The sequence below is a fragment of the Rhinichthys klamathensis genome, unplaced genomic scaffold (assembly GCF_029890125.1).
Source record: "Rhinichthys klamathensis goyatoka isolate OS25496 unplaced genomic scaffold, OSU_Roscu_1.1 h1tg000313l_1, whole genome shotgun sequence".
In the NCBI taxonomy this organism is placed as follows: domain Eukaryota; kingdom Metazoa; phylum Chordata; class Actinopteri; order Cypriniformes; family Leuciscidae; genus Rhinichthys; species Rhinichthys klamathensis.
The window spans coordinates 176,270-196,192 of NW_026606831.1; the positions used below are offsets into that span (position 1 = coordinate 176,270).

The 19,923-nt window shown below is 37.5% G+C and overlaps 1 protein-coding gene across 2 annotated transcripts; it reads right to left on the bottom strand.

Moving 5' to 3' along the window:
- Positions 1-765: 765 nt before the first annotated feature.
- cbln18 (cerebellin 18) lies at positions 766-18,904 on the bottom strand. Of its 2 annotated transcripts, none has more exons than XM_056271252.1 (5): positions 18,774-18,889; positions 13,340-13,476; positions 13,056-13,235; positions 12,827-12,958; positions 766-1,124 (listed from the first exon to the last, which is right to left on the bottom strand). In XM_056271252.1, the coding sequence occupies exons 2-5, from the start codon at positions 13,434-13,436 to the stop codon at positions 823-825; spliced, it is 711 nt and encodes a 236-aa protein (XP_056127227.1). In that variant the 5' UTR covers positions 13,437-13,476; positions 18,774-18,889; the 3' UTR covers positions 766-822. The 2 variants fall into 2 exon arrangements, with proteins under 2 accessions (XP_056127227.1, XP_056127226.1); XM_056271251.1 differs by having other exon boundaries at positions 767-1,124; positions 13,340-13,463; positions 18,774-18,904.
- Between the last annotated feature and the right edge of the window lie 1,019 nt (positions 18,905-19,923).

Here is a 19,923-nt window from a genome sequence, read left to right on the forward strand (position 1 = left end):
TGTGGCACACCCAGTTTTTCAGAGTCTCTTTTCTGGCTACGCTACTGGTTAAAACTGTTCCATTTACTCTTGGCAACATAACCATGTCTCTGCAAAATGAATATAAATCTAATCTTCAATTCCTGCAAATTCAACTGAGTTCACCTCAATGAAGGCAAGATATGAGCTTCATTTAATTTATCATCAGCTATTTTCAAAATAAAGCAGTGTCACTACGTTTAATGAAGACACCTGTGTTTTGAGCTTCAGGATGTGATCTTTCAGTTTAATTCACAGCAGTTTGCAGTTTTCATCTGGAATGCGAATGGCCTCTCGTTGGGAGCAGGATTAGCGTCTGCCCTGGGTCGTCTCCATGTAGTTTCTGAATACTTCTAGACTATCCACACTCTAATAATAATAATAACCAGTAAAAAAGAAGATTATGATCCATTCTTTTATTACATTCTAAAATAATATAGAACACTTCTAATAACAGAGAAAATGTGTTCTCCGTATATGGTTAATGCAGCTGATGCTCGTCTGATAAACATCTGATGATGTTCTCTCCTTTGGCTCCAAGCACTTTATACATACACATATGAAGATTAAAGCAAATCAATTAAAGAATATATAATAAAATGTCAACAAACTGGAAGTTATAAGTGCCACAGAAAGCTATTAAAGTAACCTTTATATGTACTTTAATGTACATGCTGATTTTGTCATTTCTATGACAATTTCACATAAAGAATTCCAGATTAACATCTTTTCAAAATTGCTTTAATCTCGATGGAAGGCATTACAATGAAGATCGTTATGTATGTGTTTACAGGTCTTTTCTCATTACTCAGAGAATGGATAGATCAGGTATCCACTGAAAGTGTTATGGCCCTGGGTGTCTCCACAAAGCTGTCTGCCTGAGAGCAACTCAACATAGACTTGACAGCCACGTCTAAGCTGGAGAAGAACAGTCTGAGTACTACTATCCTCTGAATCCTCACGGTTATCCTCCCAGGATGAGGCAATCAGCTGACCGTTCTTCATCAACTGCAGCTTCTGGTAGAGCCGCTCACCGGCATCGCCAGCTTTGGAATAAGCCGTGAAGGAGAAGGAGTAGAGACCGGCGTGGGGGGCTGTGAATGTACCTGTGAAGAATCAGGTTCAGCTTGAATACTTTGTATTGTTGGCTAACTCAGACTTATTTTGAGAAGGATGTTTCTATAAGGATGAATTGAACAAAATCCACTGCATATGGTCATAACATATATCTAAACAGGAGTTTAGTTTGACCTATACTAAGCATCATTTAAATGAGATGTTGGGTTAATCATTTGCACATGTAATTATCTGGGAACACTTCATGCCGCAGCTCAATGAAATCTACTAATTTGAATACTAGCATTTGTTTTTGGCCCAGTGAATCTAAGGCTACGTCTACATTAATCCGGATACGTTTGAAAACAGAAACAAAATGCTCTCCGTCCACTAGCGTTTTCAGGCGTTTTCCGACATTTCAGTGTGGATGAGAAACTTTTGGAAAACGCTAAATTCACCTTACTGCGCATGGGTAAAAGCTCACTGAGATGGAAAAATAAAGAATAAAGTTATCGTGCAATTCTAATGACAGGATCATTTTACTGAGGTCACACTCAGTCACCATATGTTTGGTCTAAAACGCTAAACCTGCTTTACCACAGGACAGCAAATGTGAGGTCATTTTATGTCTTCTTTGCAGGACTGTGATATGAAGAGTGTGCAAAGTAACATATTTTAGCAACAATGTGAAAGTGAATAGCACATAACAGGCACAATACTGGTATAAACATGAATATTTATTGGTACAATACGCGTCACATGGCTAAATTTACATCATCGTTTTTAAATACCTCCATTTTGACAGTCCACACTACAACGCGGAAACGGCGTTGTGGCGAGCAGGGCCGTGGCATAACGAGGCGAGGCCGGTGGTGTGATTGATAATGAGAGACATATCTCTCACGGAGGAGCGAAAGCAGAAAAGGAGGAGCGACGATGGTAAAGGACAAGAGAGGATCAGGCCTGGACTATTTTATTTGATGTTTTGTTTTATTATGTGTGGCGGCAGTCGACCGTGAGGGGATGCCGTCTTTACTTTCATTTTGTATTTATTTATTTAGGTCTTTAAATGTTCGCCGGTTCCCGCCTCCTTCTTCCCACAACATCTAGCCTTGCTACAGGCGTTTTCGTTTTCATCAATAAAAACGCCGTCTCAGTGTTGACGGGTAGCAAAACGGAGAGAAAAAAGATCCGGTTTCAAACGAAAACGTATTAGTGTGGACAAGGCCTGACCCTGTCCCTGCTCCATTTCAGATGCCTGTAGTTTTCAAGTAATCCCAGAGGACTTGATTAGCGGGATCAGGTGTGTTTAATTAGAGTTAAAGCGAAACTCAACCAGAGTCCAGGAGATGAGTTTGACACCCCAATACTGCATGGGAAGGCAGCCTATTTTTTTATCAAGACCAAGGTTTGATCTGTCTCTCTCTCTCTCTCACACACACACTCTGCAATCCGCACAGTCATTCATTTGTTACTCACATGTTTCTCCTTTTAGTTGATTTGTTCTGCTATTTAGTCATCTCTAAATGGGCAGACACATTCATACACATGTGAATGAAATGAACGCAAACTTCCAAAGTTCAAGTTTAGTGAACCATGACCTGCAAATTTTATCACGTTGTAGGATCGAACATAATCAAAGATATTTTAAAATGAACAAAGAATTTTCTTTTATTGTTTCAACTCCCCCTCTTTCTTACCCCAATTGCCATTTGACATTCCTAAAGACAGAGGTGTTGATAGTAATCGAGACATGTAGGCCAACATGTGTGTACATTGGGGGTCTAATGCCTTTTGTATGGTGGGGGAAGATGTAATTCTGATTGGTCAGTTTGAATGTCTCACATTTGGGTTTCAGTCACATGGTCAAGGGATAAAAGAGGATTGTAACTATTGATCTGGCCCTTTTATTCTCTGGCTCTCGTTCTTCTTTGCTCTGGCACTTCTTTTCGTATGGGTCCCTTTCTTGGGGCACTCTTTCTTTGTCTCTTTCTCTCTACACTTTCTCCTTCTCTTCCTATCTCTCATACATTATACATATATGCTGGGTACAATTATTAGTAAACGTTTTTATCATCTCATCTATTTTGCAACTATTTTAAGTGTATCCATAACAATATATTGTCATTAAACCCTTTCAATTACAAATGATGTGCTAACTAGTTTTGATTTGGTATTGACTTTGAAGTGCTACCTATTGCAATACAATATCATCACACTATAGCAACACTCTCCCACATATTTAGCTATTGTAACTGCGCTTATTTCCGTCCTTGGTATAAGTAGCAGTAGGAGGTAATAGACAAGAAATGCACAGTTTTAAACCATCTAGGTGATAACGTTTCGAACATGAACCGCGTTTTTGAACCACTGTAGGAAAACCACTCTTACAAAGTGAAGACTCGTGACCAGTAGAAGATCGAGAGCTCACCACTCCACAGAGACTACAACATGTTTAAAAATAAAAAAAAGATTAAATAAGATTAAATCAATGATGAATGAGGGTGTTCCTGAAAGTTGAAGTAGGTTGAATCGAGTATATCTCCATTCTGGATGTATTAGTGTTAAATTATTTTAAAAAGAAGAAGAAAGTTATGAGCGCTGCAGTATAGTGTCTGTAGAACTTTTATGTGCTTAACCCTCTGGGGACCAGAAACGCGCCGGCACGTTTTGCCGTTTTTTTTTTTCACATAGCAGAAAAATAGACTTAAAATACTCTGTTGATTTTGATCGTACATATAAGTGTTATACATCAATCGATCCTGTTAATTGTCTATTATTTTCTGTATACTCACAATAAAAACAAAGTTTTGTGCTTTTTGTCAAATAAAGAAAAATAAACATGATGCGAGTTTTGCCTTCTCTCTGTCAGTGCAGTCCATTCTGAAACACGTCCGAAAAATTAACTCTAACTCTGCAAATACTTGTCACATGGTTCCTGCACACTTTTGAAAGTCAAATTTAAGGCTTTTTAAGACCTTTTTAAGACCTGAAGAAATCAAAATTAATACCGTACATTAGGGCTGTGCAGTATTGGCAAAAATATATCTTGATATTTTCAACGTTTTGTTGATAATAATTAGATGATATTTTACTGATTGTGTTTTTGTGCTGGTGCCATGGCTGGTTTAGGTCTGTTGTTGACAGCTGACTCACGAAGATATTCATATTTTTCATATTCTATGCAGTGGTCAGTTCAGAGCAGTGACAGAAATTAATATTTTAATTAAGGGGCAATATTTGTCACCTTAAATTGATTTTTTCAGGGGCATTTTCACCCATATATGGACATTTTTTCTAAACTTATTTACAGTTATGCATCACCTTTAATGTCAAATACTATCATTAAAATTAAATTATACAGTAATTATACAATAATACTTAATTATATAATAATCATACAGTACCACTGTTACAGTCAAATTAAATCATTCAATCAAAATCCATCTTTGCAGTGCAGAGGTGACAGAAGCGGCATCAGAAGTGGCATTCATTTATTTACACTCCATTTACAACTGCATAAATAAAGCTATGAGATATATATATTTTTAAATCAATATTCAATATTTAAATATGAAATGATTTCTAATTTTAACATTTTATTTAAAGGGTACTTTAAATATGAAACCGCAGCGGCAAATCACTGTCTTAAAAAGTGAGTTGAGGGAGTCATTCATTCAACCGATTCGTTCAAACGGCTGATTCATTCGGGAAAGAAGCAAGTGATTCGTTCAAAACGCGGATTTCAGTCAAGAAATAATCGCTGTCGGTTGCATTGAGACTCTGCTACGGTTTCATTTTGAAATTATAGTCGGCGAAATAAAGGGAAAACAAACAATATTGACAATATTGTGTCTAAAAAGTAACTCAATGTTAACCTATTGTTAATTTAACTGTTGTATAACATAAATATCACAATTGGAATTGTGCACGGGAAAACGGCACTCTTTCTGATGTGATATTCTAATATAAGAACATAATATGATATAAATATAAGACAAAAACTAACTTGGGGACATAACAGTTACACTGCACACATCACGCAGTGAAAGCACGAGACAAATGCGATGTCAGCTCGCAGTGCCTCGTACATTGTTAAAACAATGATTACAATATCATACAAGACAATACACATCGCACACCATACGCACATAAAGAATGAACTTACAACTGAACTGACATTTACGACCTTTCTTCTCCTTCTCTCCTCTCGCGTGCAGGAGACAGTTATGCTGCCGCGACTCGCGAGTGACGCGAAATGTCACGTGAACTAGCAAATCCACAAAGATAGAATAATAAATAAATAAAAATACGTACGCTAATTAGATGGTTAAAATTTGGAAAGCTTTTAGATATGTCTAAGTCAAAGTGTCATCTAAAATTTAAGACCTTTCATAAGTAAAAATAAGACTTTATAAGACTTTTTATGGCCTTAAATTTTAAAAATCTAATTTAAGACTTTTTAAGACTTTTTAAGGATCCGCGGGAACCCTGTGTCATACAGGCACAAGAGATTTTTCTTTATGAAGCTTGAATTCTCTTCTTTTCAATGAAGTAATTTATATAAAAAACAAATATTCTCAGTTTATGTAATCTGTATGAAAAGAGAGTGCTGTCAGAATTTTTTTCCCCAGCTCATTACACTTCATTATGCGTTAATCTGACACGCCCACGGAGGACGCGCGCTATTCAAACGCAAATGTTGAGGCAAGCCATGACAATGCCCACATCAGCCGTTCCACCGCGGCGGTAAAATGTGGGGTGTATTTTCTGCCTTTTACCGCTAAGAGGCGCTACAATCATAGACTCTGAAAAGTGTTCGTTTATTCTTTCTAATGCGTAATCTGCCGCCGCACCGCGCCTGATTCAGAGCGATTAAAAGCTGGTAGCAGATGAATTCAACAAGTGAAACGTAGTTAAAATAATTCATAATCACAATACTGAAATTAGGCTACTGAAATGAAATTGAATAAATAATGAAAACATAAAACATTGCAATAAAAACATTTACAGACGTACAGACTGTAGCTCAGTGGTTAACGCAACAACACGAGCTTCGAGGAGCTTCAAACGACCTGAGATCGAATCTCAATGTAGCATACATGTTGTTAACCGATGTTGGCCAACAGCGTTTATATTTTACCTTCTTGATGCTTAAATAGCTAACTGTTTATAACTGTTTACTTATTTAAAGTCAAGAGTTTTGTTTAATTATCATAACATAAATTTGCTACATTCCTGTAGAACCGCAGCCGCTGCACAAAGGACATAAACTGATGAAGGAAGATTGTCAGCCGATTGCATCAGAAAATGAAAATGAAGAAGCTCGTCTTTAGTCTGCTAAATTATTGTGTAATGTAAAAGAACACTAAAATTACTTAAGTTTAAAACCAAGTTCGAACATTTCAAGGTTTAAATAAAGTGTCGGGACAGTTTTTTTTAAATTTAAAACAGGGTTGCATCGGGTTTAGAGTTTATTTCTTTTGCGATGCAAAATAAGAAACACTATAGGCTAATCTTATTCTTGCGACATTTTAAATTTGTATTGCCAAAGAAATGACAGCTATATTAAACAATTAAAACAGTAGGCCTACAAAACGAAAATTGTCCAAAGCAACATAATTAAATTAAAACATGCGTTTTTCTTTGCCTCTCTCACGCTGGATCTCTTTTTAACAAGTTTATTTAGTCTCCCTCGCTCTCCATATGAAAGAGGAACATTAACACCTAGGCCTATTGTCCTGCGCGCACGATACACTGAACTGTCCCTCCAACCCCCCACCGGCTATCGGAGTCTGAGGCTGATTTAACACAAAGAGAAGTCGCAATTCACACTTAAATCGCTATTCTAGACAGTGTTGATAATGAAGGAATTAAATGATTTAAGTTACATGTAGCCTAGTGATATTTCTGTCATAAAAGTTTATTACTAAATATTTCATTATTTCAATAATTGATGAAATAAAACTGGTTTGGGCCAGCTTTTCCAAGCAAAACTAAATATAATCTGAAAAAACGCTTGTTAATTTGTTGTCATGAACAAAATGTTCAACTCAATATTAAAGTCTACAGGGATCTTTGGATCCTTTCAACCAGGCATGCAATTTGTGAATTAAAGTTTTTATTTTTTGTATTATTCAAATAAATATCGAAACACGGTGCTTCGTGGTAATGCTGCTAAATTAAATAACATGTATAGAATAATTATGAACTTAAATGAAACAATATCGCAACATTTCGACAAATACATTATTTGATCTCTTTTTACATTTTAATTCAGGGCGATTTAGCCTGCTACATTTAATTAGAGTGAGATTTTCACCCTTGTCATTTTCTCATTGGGAAGCGCTTACAGGCTACATGTTTGAGTACATCCTCTGTACCTCTCGTTTTCATATGGATTACATAATCAGATAACATTTATTAGCCTGATTATTTAGACATTTAAAGGCTTTAGACATAGCCGATTTCTTATCGTGACTGAGCTGAAGTGGCTTTCGGTTCATTTTTGTGACGCGCAGTTCCCGGAGACAGAGACGACAGATAAACTTTTGTCGTTAGCAAAAGTTCGAATAAAACCCGACTTTAGAAAAATGCATAGGGCCACTCGGCGTGGTGTGCCAAAACACTTAATTATAAACTTCAATATTTCATTCAAAATAATCTCAAAACGCTTTGTGAAATTTTGAAAAGCCGTGCATGCATTAAGGCCACTTGAACTAATGAACAACTGAAACGCTGGTTTTGATTTTATTGTTTGTCGTTGTTTAAACGTGCTTGTTGCATATCTCTATTTTATATTTGATATGGTCTATTGGTGAAGTAGCCTATAGCATTGATTACTGTGGAGGGAGGGGTGTGGGGATTCAAATAATTCAGCAGAAGCAGGGATGTTTAGACCAGAAGGAAATCCCCGTCCCCCCTGGCAAATCACACTTTACTTAAAACCATGTTTTTAAAAACTCTAGGTTGTAGGGAATCAAAATAATAATAATAATAATAGGCCTAATAAAAAAAATATATATATATATAGGCTATATATATAAAATTACTTTTTTTACAGAACTGCTTTTGAAATTACGATTGGTAGCCTCGTACGATTGGTACAGATGCAACGTCGTTCTGTTGGATACTATTGTTCCTTAGTGTAAAATGGAAATGCATGGTAATTTTATTTTATAAATATAAGCAAAAAACTGTATGGTGTAACAGAGTTTTAGAGCTAGACAAATCTCTCTGCATTAATAAATATAAAATTTACAGTAGACCATGTTTGATCGGGATTTGAACCCGTGTCATCTTGATGATGGAATCGTAAGTTCTACCGCTCGGCTATGAATTTTCTCACTGAGAAATGCCCAAACGTTTGTTTCTCAAATGAGCGAGAAAACGTTTTGTCGTTAGCCTGTGATTGTAGTCCTACTTTAGCCTACATGAATAAAAGTAGACCTTTTACAGTTTTAAAAGATGATATCTTATCTGTATGACCAACAATTACGCAGTAAGTTCTTTTAGCTGTTATGAGAAAAATAAATCCAAATGAACGCGCCGCCGCGTTTGTCAAACTCTAATTCAACATGCCAGAATAAAGCCAGATTTTAGAATAATGCATAGCCACTCGGCGTGGTGTGCCAAAATACCCTAATTATAAACTTCAATATTTCATTCAAAACCATCTCAAAACGCTTTGTGACATTTTAAAAAGCCGTGAATGTATTAAGGCCACTGGAACCAGGATCGTAACTGAAACGCGCTGCATGTCTCAATACAGGAAGCGCTGGTTCAGATTGTTTTGTTTGTTGTTTAAACGTGCATGTTGCATATTTAAAAATATTTGTTTAAAAATAAATGTTTGTTGTAGGCTTATTTGTAAATTACCATAACTTGTAGAATTTCATCCTTACTGTTAATTGACATTAGCCCCACTTACGTTTTGATAAATGTCCCTTTGCGCCACCTGGCGGTCATTTCGCGAGCGACTTTGAAATGCGACTGGTTTATTTTTATTGTATTGGTCTACTTTAAAAAAAAATACTTTATAAGACATTTATGGGAAAAGACTATTTTCTTTTCAAGATGTTTCCAACTGTAACTTTGAACCAATTCTGTAGACTGGCCCATATTCATGGGTTTCAGTCACGTGACTTTTTTGTTGTGGCCGCCATCTTTAGGACCATTGCGTTAAATCGCATAATCTCTCCCTGGTGATCGGAAAGATGTTGCACACTTAAATAGCACAGATGAAAAGCAACGGTATTTAAAAAAAATAGATACTTTAGGTATAGATCCGTATTTACTGTTAAACGAACTGCTGACTCCACTAAAGTCTAGTAAAAACTTGCCAAATTTTACGTTTGCTGACATTTACATCTAACGTTACCTCGTCCACAATCCCTCTCCATGTCCCCACCACTTTTGAAACATCTCGCGGCACGGATGTACCAATACACATAAATAAAAGTAAAATAAGAGGTGATCTAGCACGCTGAAATGTGTTGTTTTTTAAATCAAGTGATCAAAGTGCTTGTTGACTCTGGATCAGTGGTGCAGAAACAGTGTTCTCTCATGACTCGCGCACACCCCACAGTCTTCACACGGACGCGCGCTTTAATGAAATCACAAAATAAAATGCACACATGTGTTCCTGACTGATATACAACCACTGATAAACACAATCGATTTTAATAAGGGTTTTTTAATAAAAAAGGGTACGAGGGCGGATTAGAACCCAGAACCTCTGACACGCTTGGCAAAAGTTCCGCCACTGGACCATCAAAGTACATATGTAAAATAGTCGGATGTTGAATCTCATTAAACAACAAATTAAATTCAATGGACTATTTACATTGATTGCTGGACATCGTAATGTTATTGTACAGGTATATCTGATTTATGATTTAGTGTTGTATTTAATGCCCCCATGAAGAAAATTTTCTTGATAACAGGAAGGGTAAGTGGCACTCTGTTAATCAAGCAATATTAACGTTACACCAGTAATCGCTGAACATAAAAGCATCGCTGAACTGAATTGCTAAGAATGTTGGTAAAGCACATATCTCTTGTATTATCAGTGACGTTTGGACACCTTTATTTTCAATTCTCATTTATTTGTATAGCGCTTTTCACAATCAAAGCAGCTTTTTTAGAAAATGCATGTGTCTACATTACAATTTAGAGTGTCCGAGTTATGCATTTCAGCAATGTATATAAATCATGCAGTTAGCTAATAATCTATTAATTTAAACAATGCATTAGGCAGAAACAGTGAGCTGTAGTTTAGCATACTGAAGCAGGTAACAACAACATAATTCAGCCAAACGTATAACTAAGGTTATAATGCAAATATAGATAGCGGTCTAGAATAAGGTTGTATATAGAGAATAAGTGTTCCAATTGTAAACTACATGTTTTAATTTAGCTAGCTAACCTGTAATTTGCTAATTTTACTTTTATTTAAATTTCCAGGTCAACGTTAATTTCTCAACATATCTTTGTGATTTGCTGTTATCACAGTTTACAGCACAGCAGATAGACGGCATGTTGCAATTCGGTCCTACAAATGGCGGCCGCTCCACTGTGTGACGTCACATGAAATCTATGAATAGCATTTGACCAGGATTTGTTTCCAGGTATGACTAAAAATGTGCTTCTGGCTTTCATTTATATTTTGATTGTTTGTATATATATATATATATATATGTGTGTGTGTATATACAGGGGTGCACATAACTGGTACGCAGGTACGCATGCGCGACATAAATCAGGAATGCGTAATGCCACTTCTGTTACTACGCGCCTTTGCGTAACTGTCGCCAAAATGCAACCTAGGGTCTTTTTGTTAATCTACCCGAGGCAAACTTTCGTTTTAAAGCATAATTAGAATGGAAACGCCACTTTTAAGTTTGACCGTATTTTCGTTTTCGGAGAGCTAGGGGCACGTATATGATAGCAACAAAAATCGCTATTTTTAAAACACTAAGAAGGCTCGACACAACATGAAACTTTGCTCAAAGTATCACCAGGGGACATGAACTCCAGCATTGAGAACATTGTTTGTGTACACAGAGTTTACTAAAAAGAAAGATTTTGAACAACTCACTGTAGCTGTGTCCGCCGGAACAGTAACACCGGCATTTTGTCAGTCAAAAATAGTCGATCTCCGAATGCGAATGAACTGACTCTGAATTTTAGTATTGTTTCTTATGAGGATCCTTTTTCAAATACAAGGTCAATATTGTTTTTCACTTATGACAAAACAACAAATTATCCGTGAATTTTTAATGGAACTAAGCTTTAGGAGCTTTCCATCTTTACTCTCCTCCCTGTTAAGTTGCATTCGGAGATCGACTATTTTTGACTTACAAAATACCGCTGACAGTGAGTTGTTCAAAATCCTCACCATGAAGTCTAATGAACGCGATGGAAACTAAACAATCAAATTACACTTCAAAATAATTATTTCCAAAGATGTTTTCTGTCATTTTAGGTAGTTTTATTCACGCTGATGTAAATTTAAGTGTTCGTTTTTTAAAATAAGTTTGGTCTTTAGTTAGTTATTTGATGCTATAAAACCGGGAATGTGACATCATGATTGACAGCTTCTACACTGAGGAGGACTGCACTTATTAAGACCAGGCTACATATGGGGTGAGTACCAAACACCATCTCCTGGTACTCACCTGAGTAACTCACTGAAAAACTTATGTGCACCCCTGTGTATATATATACAAGAAAGAATGCAATGACAATATATATATATATATATATATATTGTCCTTACATTCTTTCTTGTGTGACACCCCTGAATGAAAGGCTCATTATTATGCAGGGTCACTGTCTGAGAACCACTTAATTATTCATGATAGGGGTTGGGCCGTTCCGCCCATCCGCATATTGCCTTGGCAAACAAAAAAATGTTTTTCACAATTTAAAACAATCTATTGTTTTATGTGAATGATTAGGAAGGATGATTTTCAGATCATTTTGAAGCAAAAACTCTAGGCGACAACGTACATTAGTCAAAAGTCTTGTGGACTCATATTTAGTATGTTTTTTGTGTCCTTATTTAAAAAACTTTATTTTTTAGTTTTTTCAATAACCACGCATAAACAATATTCTCTCAAAAATACAAACATGTACATACATGTTGCTCACACATTATGGTAGTCCTGTTTGTGCTAAATAGAGTGTAATTTCACCTGTGCCATTAATATGTTTATAAGCAACTGAAAAAAGCACAAATGTCAGAGCATGTCAAAACATCTCAAGGACCCCAAAAACACCTTGGTCCCCAGAGGGTTAAAGTCTAGAGTGACCGTGGCATTATTTTCTCCTTATTTCCTCTCTCTAGCCAAGTTCAAGTCAAGTGGTATTGTGTCGTGTCTCGGCTCTCTGCCCAGTTATCCTGTACCTGTAGCATTTCATTTTCTTCTCTCGATTCACACTACTTGCCTGGTTACGGACATATGCCTGCCTGCTGCACTTGCTTTTCCCTCTTGCATTGGCTGCCTTTTCCCATGGACTGACTATTGATTTTGACCTCAGCACCTGGTCCTCAATCTCACCCCTTCACCGGTTCAGAGACCGCCTCATCGGCTTTTGACCTGTTGGACTGCCTTGTTTAATTAAAATTGTAATCAATAAACATTCAGAACTGCCTTTGACTCCTCCAATTGTTTTTTGATATTAGGTTTATGACACAGCCCTAAAATGTAAAGTTGTACTGTTGCACGGTGTATTTTGGCCTGCTTACCCAATGCAGAATTGTACCCATTCCCCTGATTGAGTGAGACAGACTGGTAAGAGATGGACATGTTGCTGGTGAAAGGCCCAAGACATCCACTCATTGGTAGCATTGCAGCAGTGAAGGCTATCTTAGATCCAGCTTGAGGATGGCACAGAAAGCAAAGCAAATTCTGCAAACATTTGCACAATGTTTTATCTCAGATAAGTAAATGTGAGGTGACAATTGTGATGACTACCTGTGACTTCCTCTATTTGGCTGTTCAGGTGAGACAATCCTTCCCATAAGCCAACCAAACGTATGAAGGTGGCCTCCTCCAGCTCAAACAGTGGCTTCGCAACACAACAACAACCCTGCTGTCTCCTGAATGCACATTCACAGTCCCATCCACCACAGGGCAGAGTCCCTGTCCAACTCACTGAATGGAATGGAAATGTAACAAAAGTAAGTAGAAGTGAATCAAAGCCCTGCAAAACCTGTAATTATATGAACCTGAAAATAATTCATGGTCAAATTAATCACCAGCAGTTTCACGCAGGAGGTCAAAGGCAGTGGAAGCCTCTGACCTTGAGCAGAGACAGAGAATCATCAAAATACATGGACCAGCAAGTGTCTTCATCCTCAGAATCCCCAGAATCCAACTGTCCTTTAAAATAAAACTGTTTTACAAATTTAAAAAATAAATAAATACATTATATACATACACACACACACACACACAGTAGAGCTGAAAAATCAGAAAATGTGGGATTTAAATCTAATTTAAACCCTTGAAATGTGAACGAAAACCTTCATCATTTAAAACATATTAAAAAAAATATTTAAAAAAATAAATAAGAAATATTATGCCCCAGGTTTCTACTAGAGTGTTTCCCAACCCAGTTTCTGGAGACACACCTCTAGTACACATTTTGGTTGTGTTCCCTGGCTACCTTTGGAGAGTGCTTACAGTCAACCTGGATCACATGATGACCAATCACATTATCCCTTCGATATCATTGATTTGCTGCCAGAGTTGTACATATTTGAAGTCTCTTTAAAGGTGCTATATGTAACTTTTCTTCTAAAATGAATCCTTTTTTTATTGCCTGTGTGTGAAGGGGTTGTAATCACACATTACAATGATCCACTTGTCCGGTTTTGCTATTACCTCTGAAGGCCAGTATTCCTATTTCTATGTGAATTCACCGGGTCGGATTTTCTGCGAAATCCATCGGATGTGACGTGCTAGCTATGATCAAGATCGGCTTGCGCTGCATTGGTCCAAACTGATAAACGGTCCGCCAACCACACAATAACGAGTAGCTCAGTTTCGTTCCGCTTACATGACATTTTCCATTTGATGTTGGGCAATGTTGTGGTCACGCCAGCGTCTCTTATGGTGTGTTCACAGCCAACGCAAATGTAATTATTTGCGCGAGTGGATTACATACAAAGTCAATGCAAAGACGCGAATAGACGCATCATTCGCGCCGGGCGTTGCGAATGACGCGAATTGGGCGACGCGTTTGCCGCGAATGTCTTCCGCGCAAGTTGAAAAATTTGAACTCGAGCGAATGTTCAAGCGTCTAACTAGACGCGATAGACGCGTATTTGACGCTCTATTCGCGTTCGGTGTGAACACACCATTACATTATGAACGCGCTTGCCACGCGAGACGCGCCTAGACCGCCTACATTTGAAATAACGACATTTTGGTAGGCAGGAAAAATGGTCCAACGAACCGTTCGGTTTAAAAGTGCGTACCGAAAACGAACCGAAAGCCTCGTACCGAACGGTTCAATACGAATACGTGTATCTTTACACCCCTAATATTTAGTATGTGTTTTGTGGCCTTATTTCAGAAACATACATTTTTTGTTTTTTCAATAACCTTGCATAAACATTATTCTCTCAAAAATACAAACATGTACATACATGTTGCTCACATTTTATGGTAGCCATGTTTGTGCTAAATAGAGTGTACTTACACCTTTGCCATTAATATGTTTATAAGCAACTGAAAAAAGCACAAATGTCAGGGCATGTCCAAACATCTCAAGGACCCCAAAAACACCTCAGACCCCAGAGGGTTAAAGTCGATGTTGAGAAAGTAATGTCTAAGTTCTGGTAAAGAAAGGGACGAGGGGGTACCATTAGTATTGTTTGCAGTTTGTGAAGCGACTCAAGAATCTCAGGTATTTAGTCCTGCAGACTTAGTATTTGGTCACACCGTATGAGATCCGCTGAAGGTACTGAAAGAAGGGATGTTGAATGGCAAAATGTCATCTGAACAAAATGTGCTGCATTATGTTAGTCGGTTTCAAGAACGACTGCATAATGCATGTTCATTTGCATGAAAATCGTTGTCAATTGCTCGGGAGGGCATGAAAAAATGGTATAAGAAAGCTGTTGTGTGTGAAATTCAACGTGGCAACCTGGTCCGTACAAGGTATCAAAAAGATTGAGTGAGACTCGTTTGCGATCAGGCGTGTGTATCACAAAGTCAAAGTTGCGAACTTGTCACATTAACATGTTGAAAACATATTGTTCTCGTAAATCATCTGAGAAATTTGCAGATGAAAAAGAAAAAGCCGGAGCGGTACCTACTGAGGTTTTAGCTGCAGTTTCCGTTGCGGTGTCTGACTCTACTGCAGTGAATGGTGAGGTGTTGCTGCCATCTCCTGGTGAGTGTTATACTGATGATGGTGTAACACTTCGTAATGATGTGTCAATGTGTGGTAGACTTTCAAATTCAGAAATTAAAAAAAAAAACTTGCCTGAAACCATTGATAATTTGCTTGAGTCACAGAAACAGGATGTTATGAAACTAATTCAAGAATTTCCCATGCTGTTTAGTGATGTGCCGACTCAAACACATGTATTACAGCATGATATCCAAGTGCGTGTAATTCTTCCATTAAGCAACAAGCTTACCAAGTGAATAGTTTTAAAAGTTCTGTGATGAAGATTGAGGTTGATTTATTTGGTGAAGATTAACCTAGCTGAATCTAGTTATAGTCTGTGGAGTTCTCCTTGTCTTCTTGTTTCAAAGTCTGACGGTACATTCTGGTTTTGCACAGATTACCGAAAAGTAAATTCTGTGACTGTACCAGATAGCTATATCCTCTTCCTAGGATGGAAGACTGCATCGATAACTTGGGTTCTACTAAGTTTGTGATGAAATTAGATTTGCTGAAAGGGGATTGGCAAGTGCCATTCACCGCTCGAGCTGTGGAAATTTCAACTTTCGTTACTCCAGATAACTTTCTACAGTACCGAGTTATGGAGTTCGGGTTGCGAAACTCACCGGGAACTTTTCAGTGCCTTGTAAACATTGTACTGTTAGTTCAAAATTGGCATACCTCGATGATCTAGTGATTTATTCTTCTGATTGGTTTGAACATTTGAGTGTTGTTCGGACAGTTTTTGAAAGATTAGCTGACGCTTCACTGCCAATTAATTTGGCCAAGTGTGAATTCGGTAAAGCAACAATCACCTATTTGGGCAAAGAAGTAGGTCTAGGTCAAGTCCGTCCTGTTAGTGCCAAAGTATCTGCCATTGCTGACTTTCCTATTCCAACGACAAGATGAGAGTTACGTCAGTTTTTAGGTATGGCTGGTTACTACAGAAGTTTCTGGCGAAATTTCTCTACTGTAGTACATCCTTTGACCAGTTTGTTAAACCCAGCGAATGCTTTTGTTTGGACTGATGCATGTCAGCATGCTTTTGATAGCGCAAAGCTGCAGAGCGCAAAGCTTCTTGCTGCTGCAGATTTCACATGTTCTTTTGAATTGGAAGTGGACATTAGTGCTTTAGGCATGGGAGCTGTTCTCATTCAAGAAGATGATGTTGGTTTTGAGCATTCCATTTGTTACTTTTCTCGAAAATTCAATCGACATCAGCGAAATTATTCCACCATCGAGAAGGAAGCTTTGGGTCTAATTCTGGCTTTACAATTCTTTGAGGTTTATGTGGGTTCATCCGTTCTGCCTGTTACCGTGTACACTGTACATTCTGGACAAGTGATCAATCACAATCAATGTCTGATGCATTGGTCGCTGATTGTGCAAAATTATAACTTAATCATAAAGCCTAAAAAGGGTTCAGAAAATATCATTGCTGACACCCTATCTAGAGCTTAAACACTGCTTCAGGTTAAGTTTTAAGGGGGTGAGTGTTACGTACGTCATGCTACGTAATTTTGTTTCTTCCATGTTGCTGCATATGTATGTGTGTCTGTGTACTTTGTCTGTTTCAGGTGTGAAACTCGATTGGAGGCTCCGCCTGTCAATCTGCTGACGTCTGGAATCGCGCCACCAATCTCCTGTCGCCGTGCAGTTTATGAATGGCTCTAACTTTAATGGCGACAGTCGAGATAGACTCTGGGTTGGGAAAGAGTATGCACAGTATGAGGACTGTTTTCTCTTTTGAGATATCAGTCTGAGAGACTGATTATTGTCTGGGGGTTCACTGCTTTTATGATCTAGCATTTGGATCAGCTCTCGTTTGTTTGTGCCTGTGCTTGTTTGTGTTTGGGCCCTTGATACATGCTGGATGTGCAATGCGAAATGTTTGTTACCGTTGCCCTCATGTCATTCATCTCAGTCACCGTCCGACACTGTGTAGACTGGCGGGAGAGGTTGCGAGTCAGGTAAGCAGGTCGCGACCTACATTTGCACACGCAGTTTCTATGAAATATATTAGACGCACTTGCGTTAGGAGTGGTGCTAATTCAGTTCCTTAACTTTAGTTAGAGGGTTTTCTTGTTTTATTCCGTTTTTGATTTAAGCACCACTCTCTTGCTCCTTCCTCTCCACCAGATTGTTTATTGATTTTGCTCGTCCTTGTTATGTTGTGCATTTTGTAAATATTAATTACTGCATTACTTTACCTTATTTCTACTTCACTTTATTGCAGTTGAAGAATTAAATCTTTCAACTAAGTTGTTGGTTTGTTGGCCGTTCTTATTCTTTTGCAATTCCCGTTACTGTCTTGACACACACATGCAAACCTTTTGTTATGTCTAATAATATTCCTAGACAAATAACATCTAATTAACGAGGGACGTAACAATTAGTATACTTTTTCTCACTCAATCCCCATGTATGCAGATGAGTGTGACGTTTAAGTCATTTTATTAAACCAGGGGAAAATACGCCATATCTCATCTCTCATGCATCTTTTCCTCTGACACCACATTGTTTTTCTCTCTGGGCAACAACATCTCAACTTTGCGTTACAAGGTCATCAGTAAATGAGTATGACATGTAGAGAACTGAGTTTAGAGTTTTACAAAACGTCAATTGCAAACTGAGTGTAAAGCCGTGTAATTTGCTTGTAGTTTTGGAGACTTGGTCTGAAGATTCGGTACATGAGTGAATGGTTTCACTGAGTGAGCCTCAAGTTCCACTTTTAGTGAGTAAGCAATTTGAAAAAACTGTAAAGCTAATAGGGGAAATGGAGATTTTTTCAAATTAGTATTTCATAAATTCTTATTCTGACAGTATCATTTGTATTAAATTAAAAATACAATATAGAAGTATTATCACCAAAAGCACTCATATTATTTTCAGTTTATAAATTTTAATTAATTATATAATAAACGTGTGAGCCCTAATATACAGTATAAACATATAAGCCAGTGTAGAAATTAAGTAACAGGGAGATGCCTTTTTGGCCTGAGGAATCAATGGAATCAAATAGACAGAAGCTAAAATACGACATTTAAAAAATACAGTGCCAGCTAAGAATAAACATGACAACCAAAAGCAGGATAAACACCCAAACATAAACCAGACGTTTGTGAATTATTGATATAAAACTACTACTAATGTGTCTAAAGGTAGTAACTAGTTACTAATATATCTAACTAGGTCGCCTACTATGTTTATCAAAAGTTGTATGTAAAAAAAATACATACAAATGAGAATTCTGCTTACTTATGTTTTTAAATATAATTTATTTTAATACTTACTGCTATGAAGAAACAGATGAGGTGCAGAAGAACGGAGTCAGTCACAGACCAGAATTGTAAGTGGACCGTTCTTTGCAGCTTTATGCAGTGGGTGGAGTTGCTCTGAGTTCCTCACCCTCTGAAGCATCTGATAAGACTGAAAAAGTAAAGAAAGAATATGAGACACCACAATGCCTTTCATTTGTTCCACTTGAACATAAATACATGAAAAAGATATTTTGTAACTGATACCGACATTATATTTCTTTCCAGGATACTCTGGTCTCTTTCAACTCCTCATGGACTACAGATAATATCATTCCAGCTGCTGTGTGATTGTTCACCAGTCATTTTAGCGACAAATGAAGAATGTGGCAAAATCTGAAGTCCAAATCTAGAGGTTGGTGCAGGATTTGGTTTCCTGATTCTCAGAACAGGGTGTAGACTAGAGAAAGATGTGAATCTAATATCATTGTTTACAGTGTTGTCTCATATGTGCCTGTATTTTAATATTATCCCAAATCTTGAACACGAATTTACTGTGATTGTTATTTAAGATTAAAGTGATATATTGGCAAATAATCACTTATTTTAAAGCGTGGGAGGGCCATTGAAGTGTAAAATGAAACTCGTGTTTGTGTGTCTGCCACAAAGAAAAAATTTCCTGAAGATCTAAAAGGCTAAAAGCAATTCTTCCATGTGACTAACAAAAAGCTGCAGCCATGTCTCTAGCAAACTGCCAGGCACACAAACATGAAATGTCCCAGGCCTGGACCTCTCTCACCTTCCACTCTAGTCACTCGTCCCTTTATCCTTCCATCCTTCCGGAGATCCTCCATGGACTTGAGACAGGTGTGTCGCTTGGGTGTCTCTCATTAGGCTTCATTCCACAGGGCTTGCTCTGTTCCCACGGATCACATCTTGGATAAGTGTCCTACATTGTAGTTTTACAAATAATGCAATCAATACAGACAATGATGTGCAAATGCAGATGTTTTGCTTGTACAAAGCATATACAGTAAAGGTGAAGTGTCCGAGTTTTGTCAACAAAACAAAAAACAAATGGTATCTGTCTCAATCACTTGCAGGGCCAAGATAGTGACCCTTACGAAAAAGAAGTTTATCCAAGTGTGCTATTAGTATACTTCTTTTAAACTAAAAATAAAAAAAG

Excerpts from the sequence above, each read along its gene's own strand:
- cbln18 (XM_056271252.1), bottom strand. The coding sequence starts at position 13,436 with ATGAAGACACTTGCTGGTCCATGTATTTTGATGATTCTCTGTCTCTGC. Across the intron at positions 13,236-13,339 it reads CCTCCTGCGTGAAACTGCTG|TGAGTTGGACAGGGACTCTG; the intron begins GTGATTAATTTG and ends CATTCCATTCAG. Across the intron at positions 1,125-12,826 it reads TGGGTACAATTCTGCATTGG|GTACATTCACAGCCCCCCAC; the intron begins GTAAGCAGGCCA and ends GATTCTTCACAG.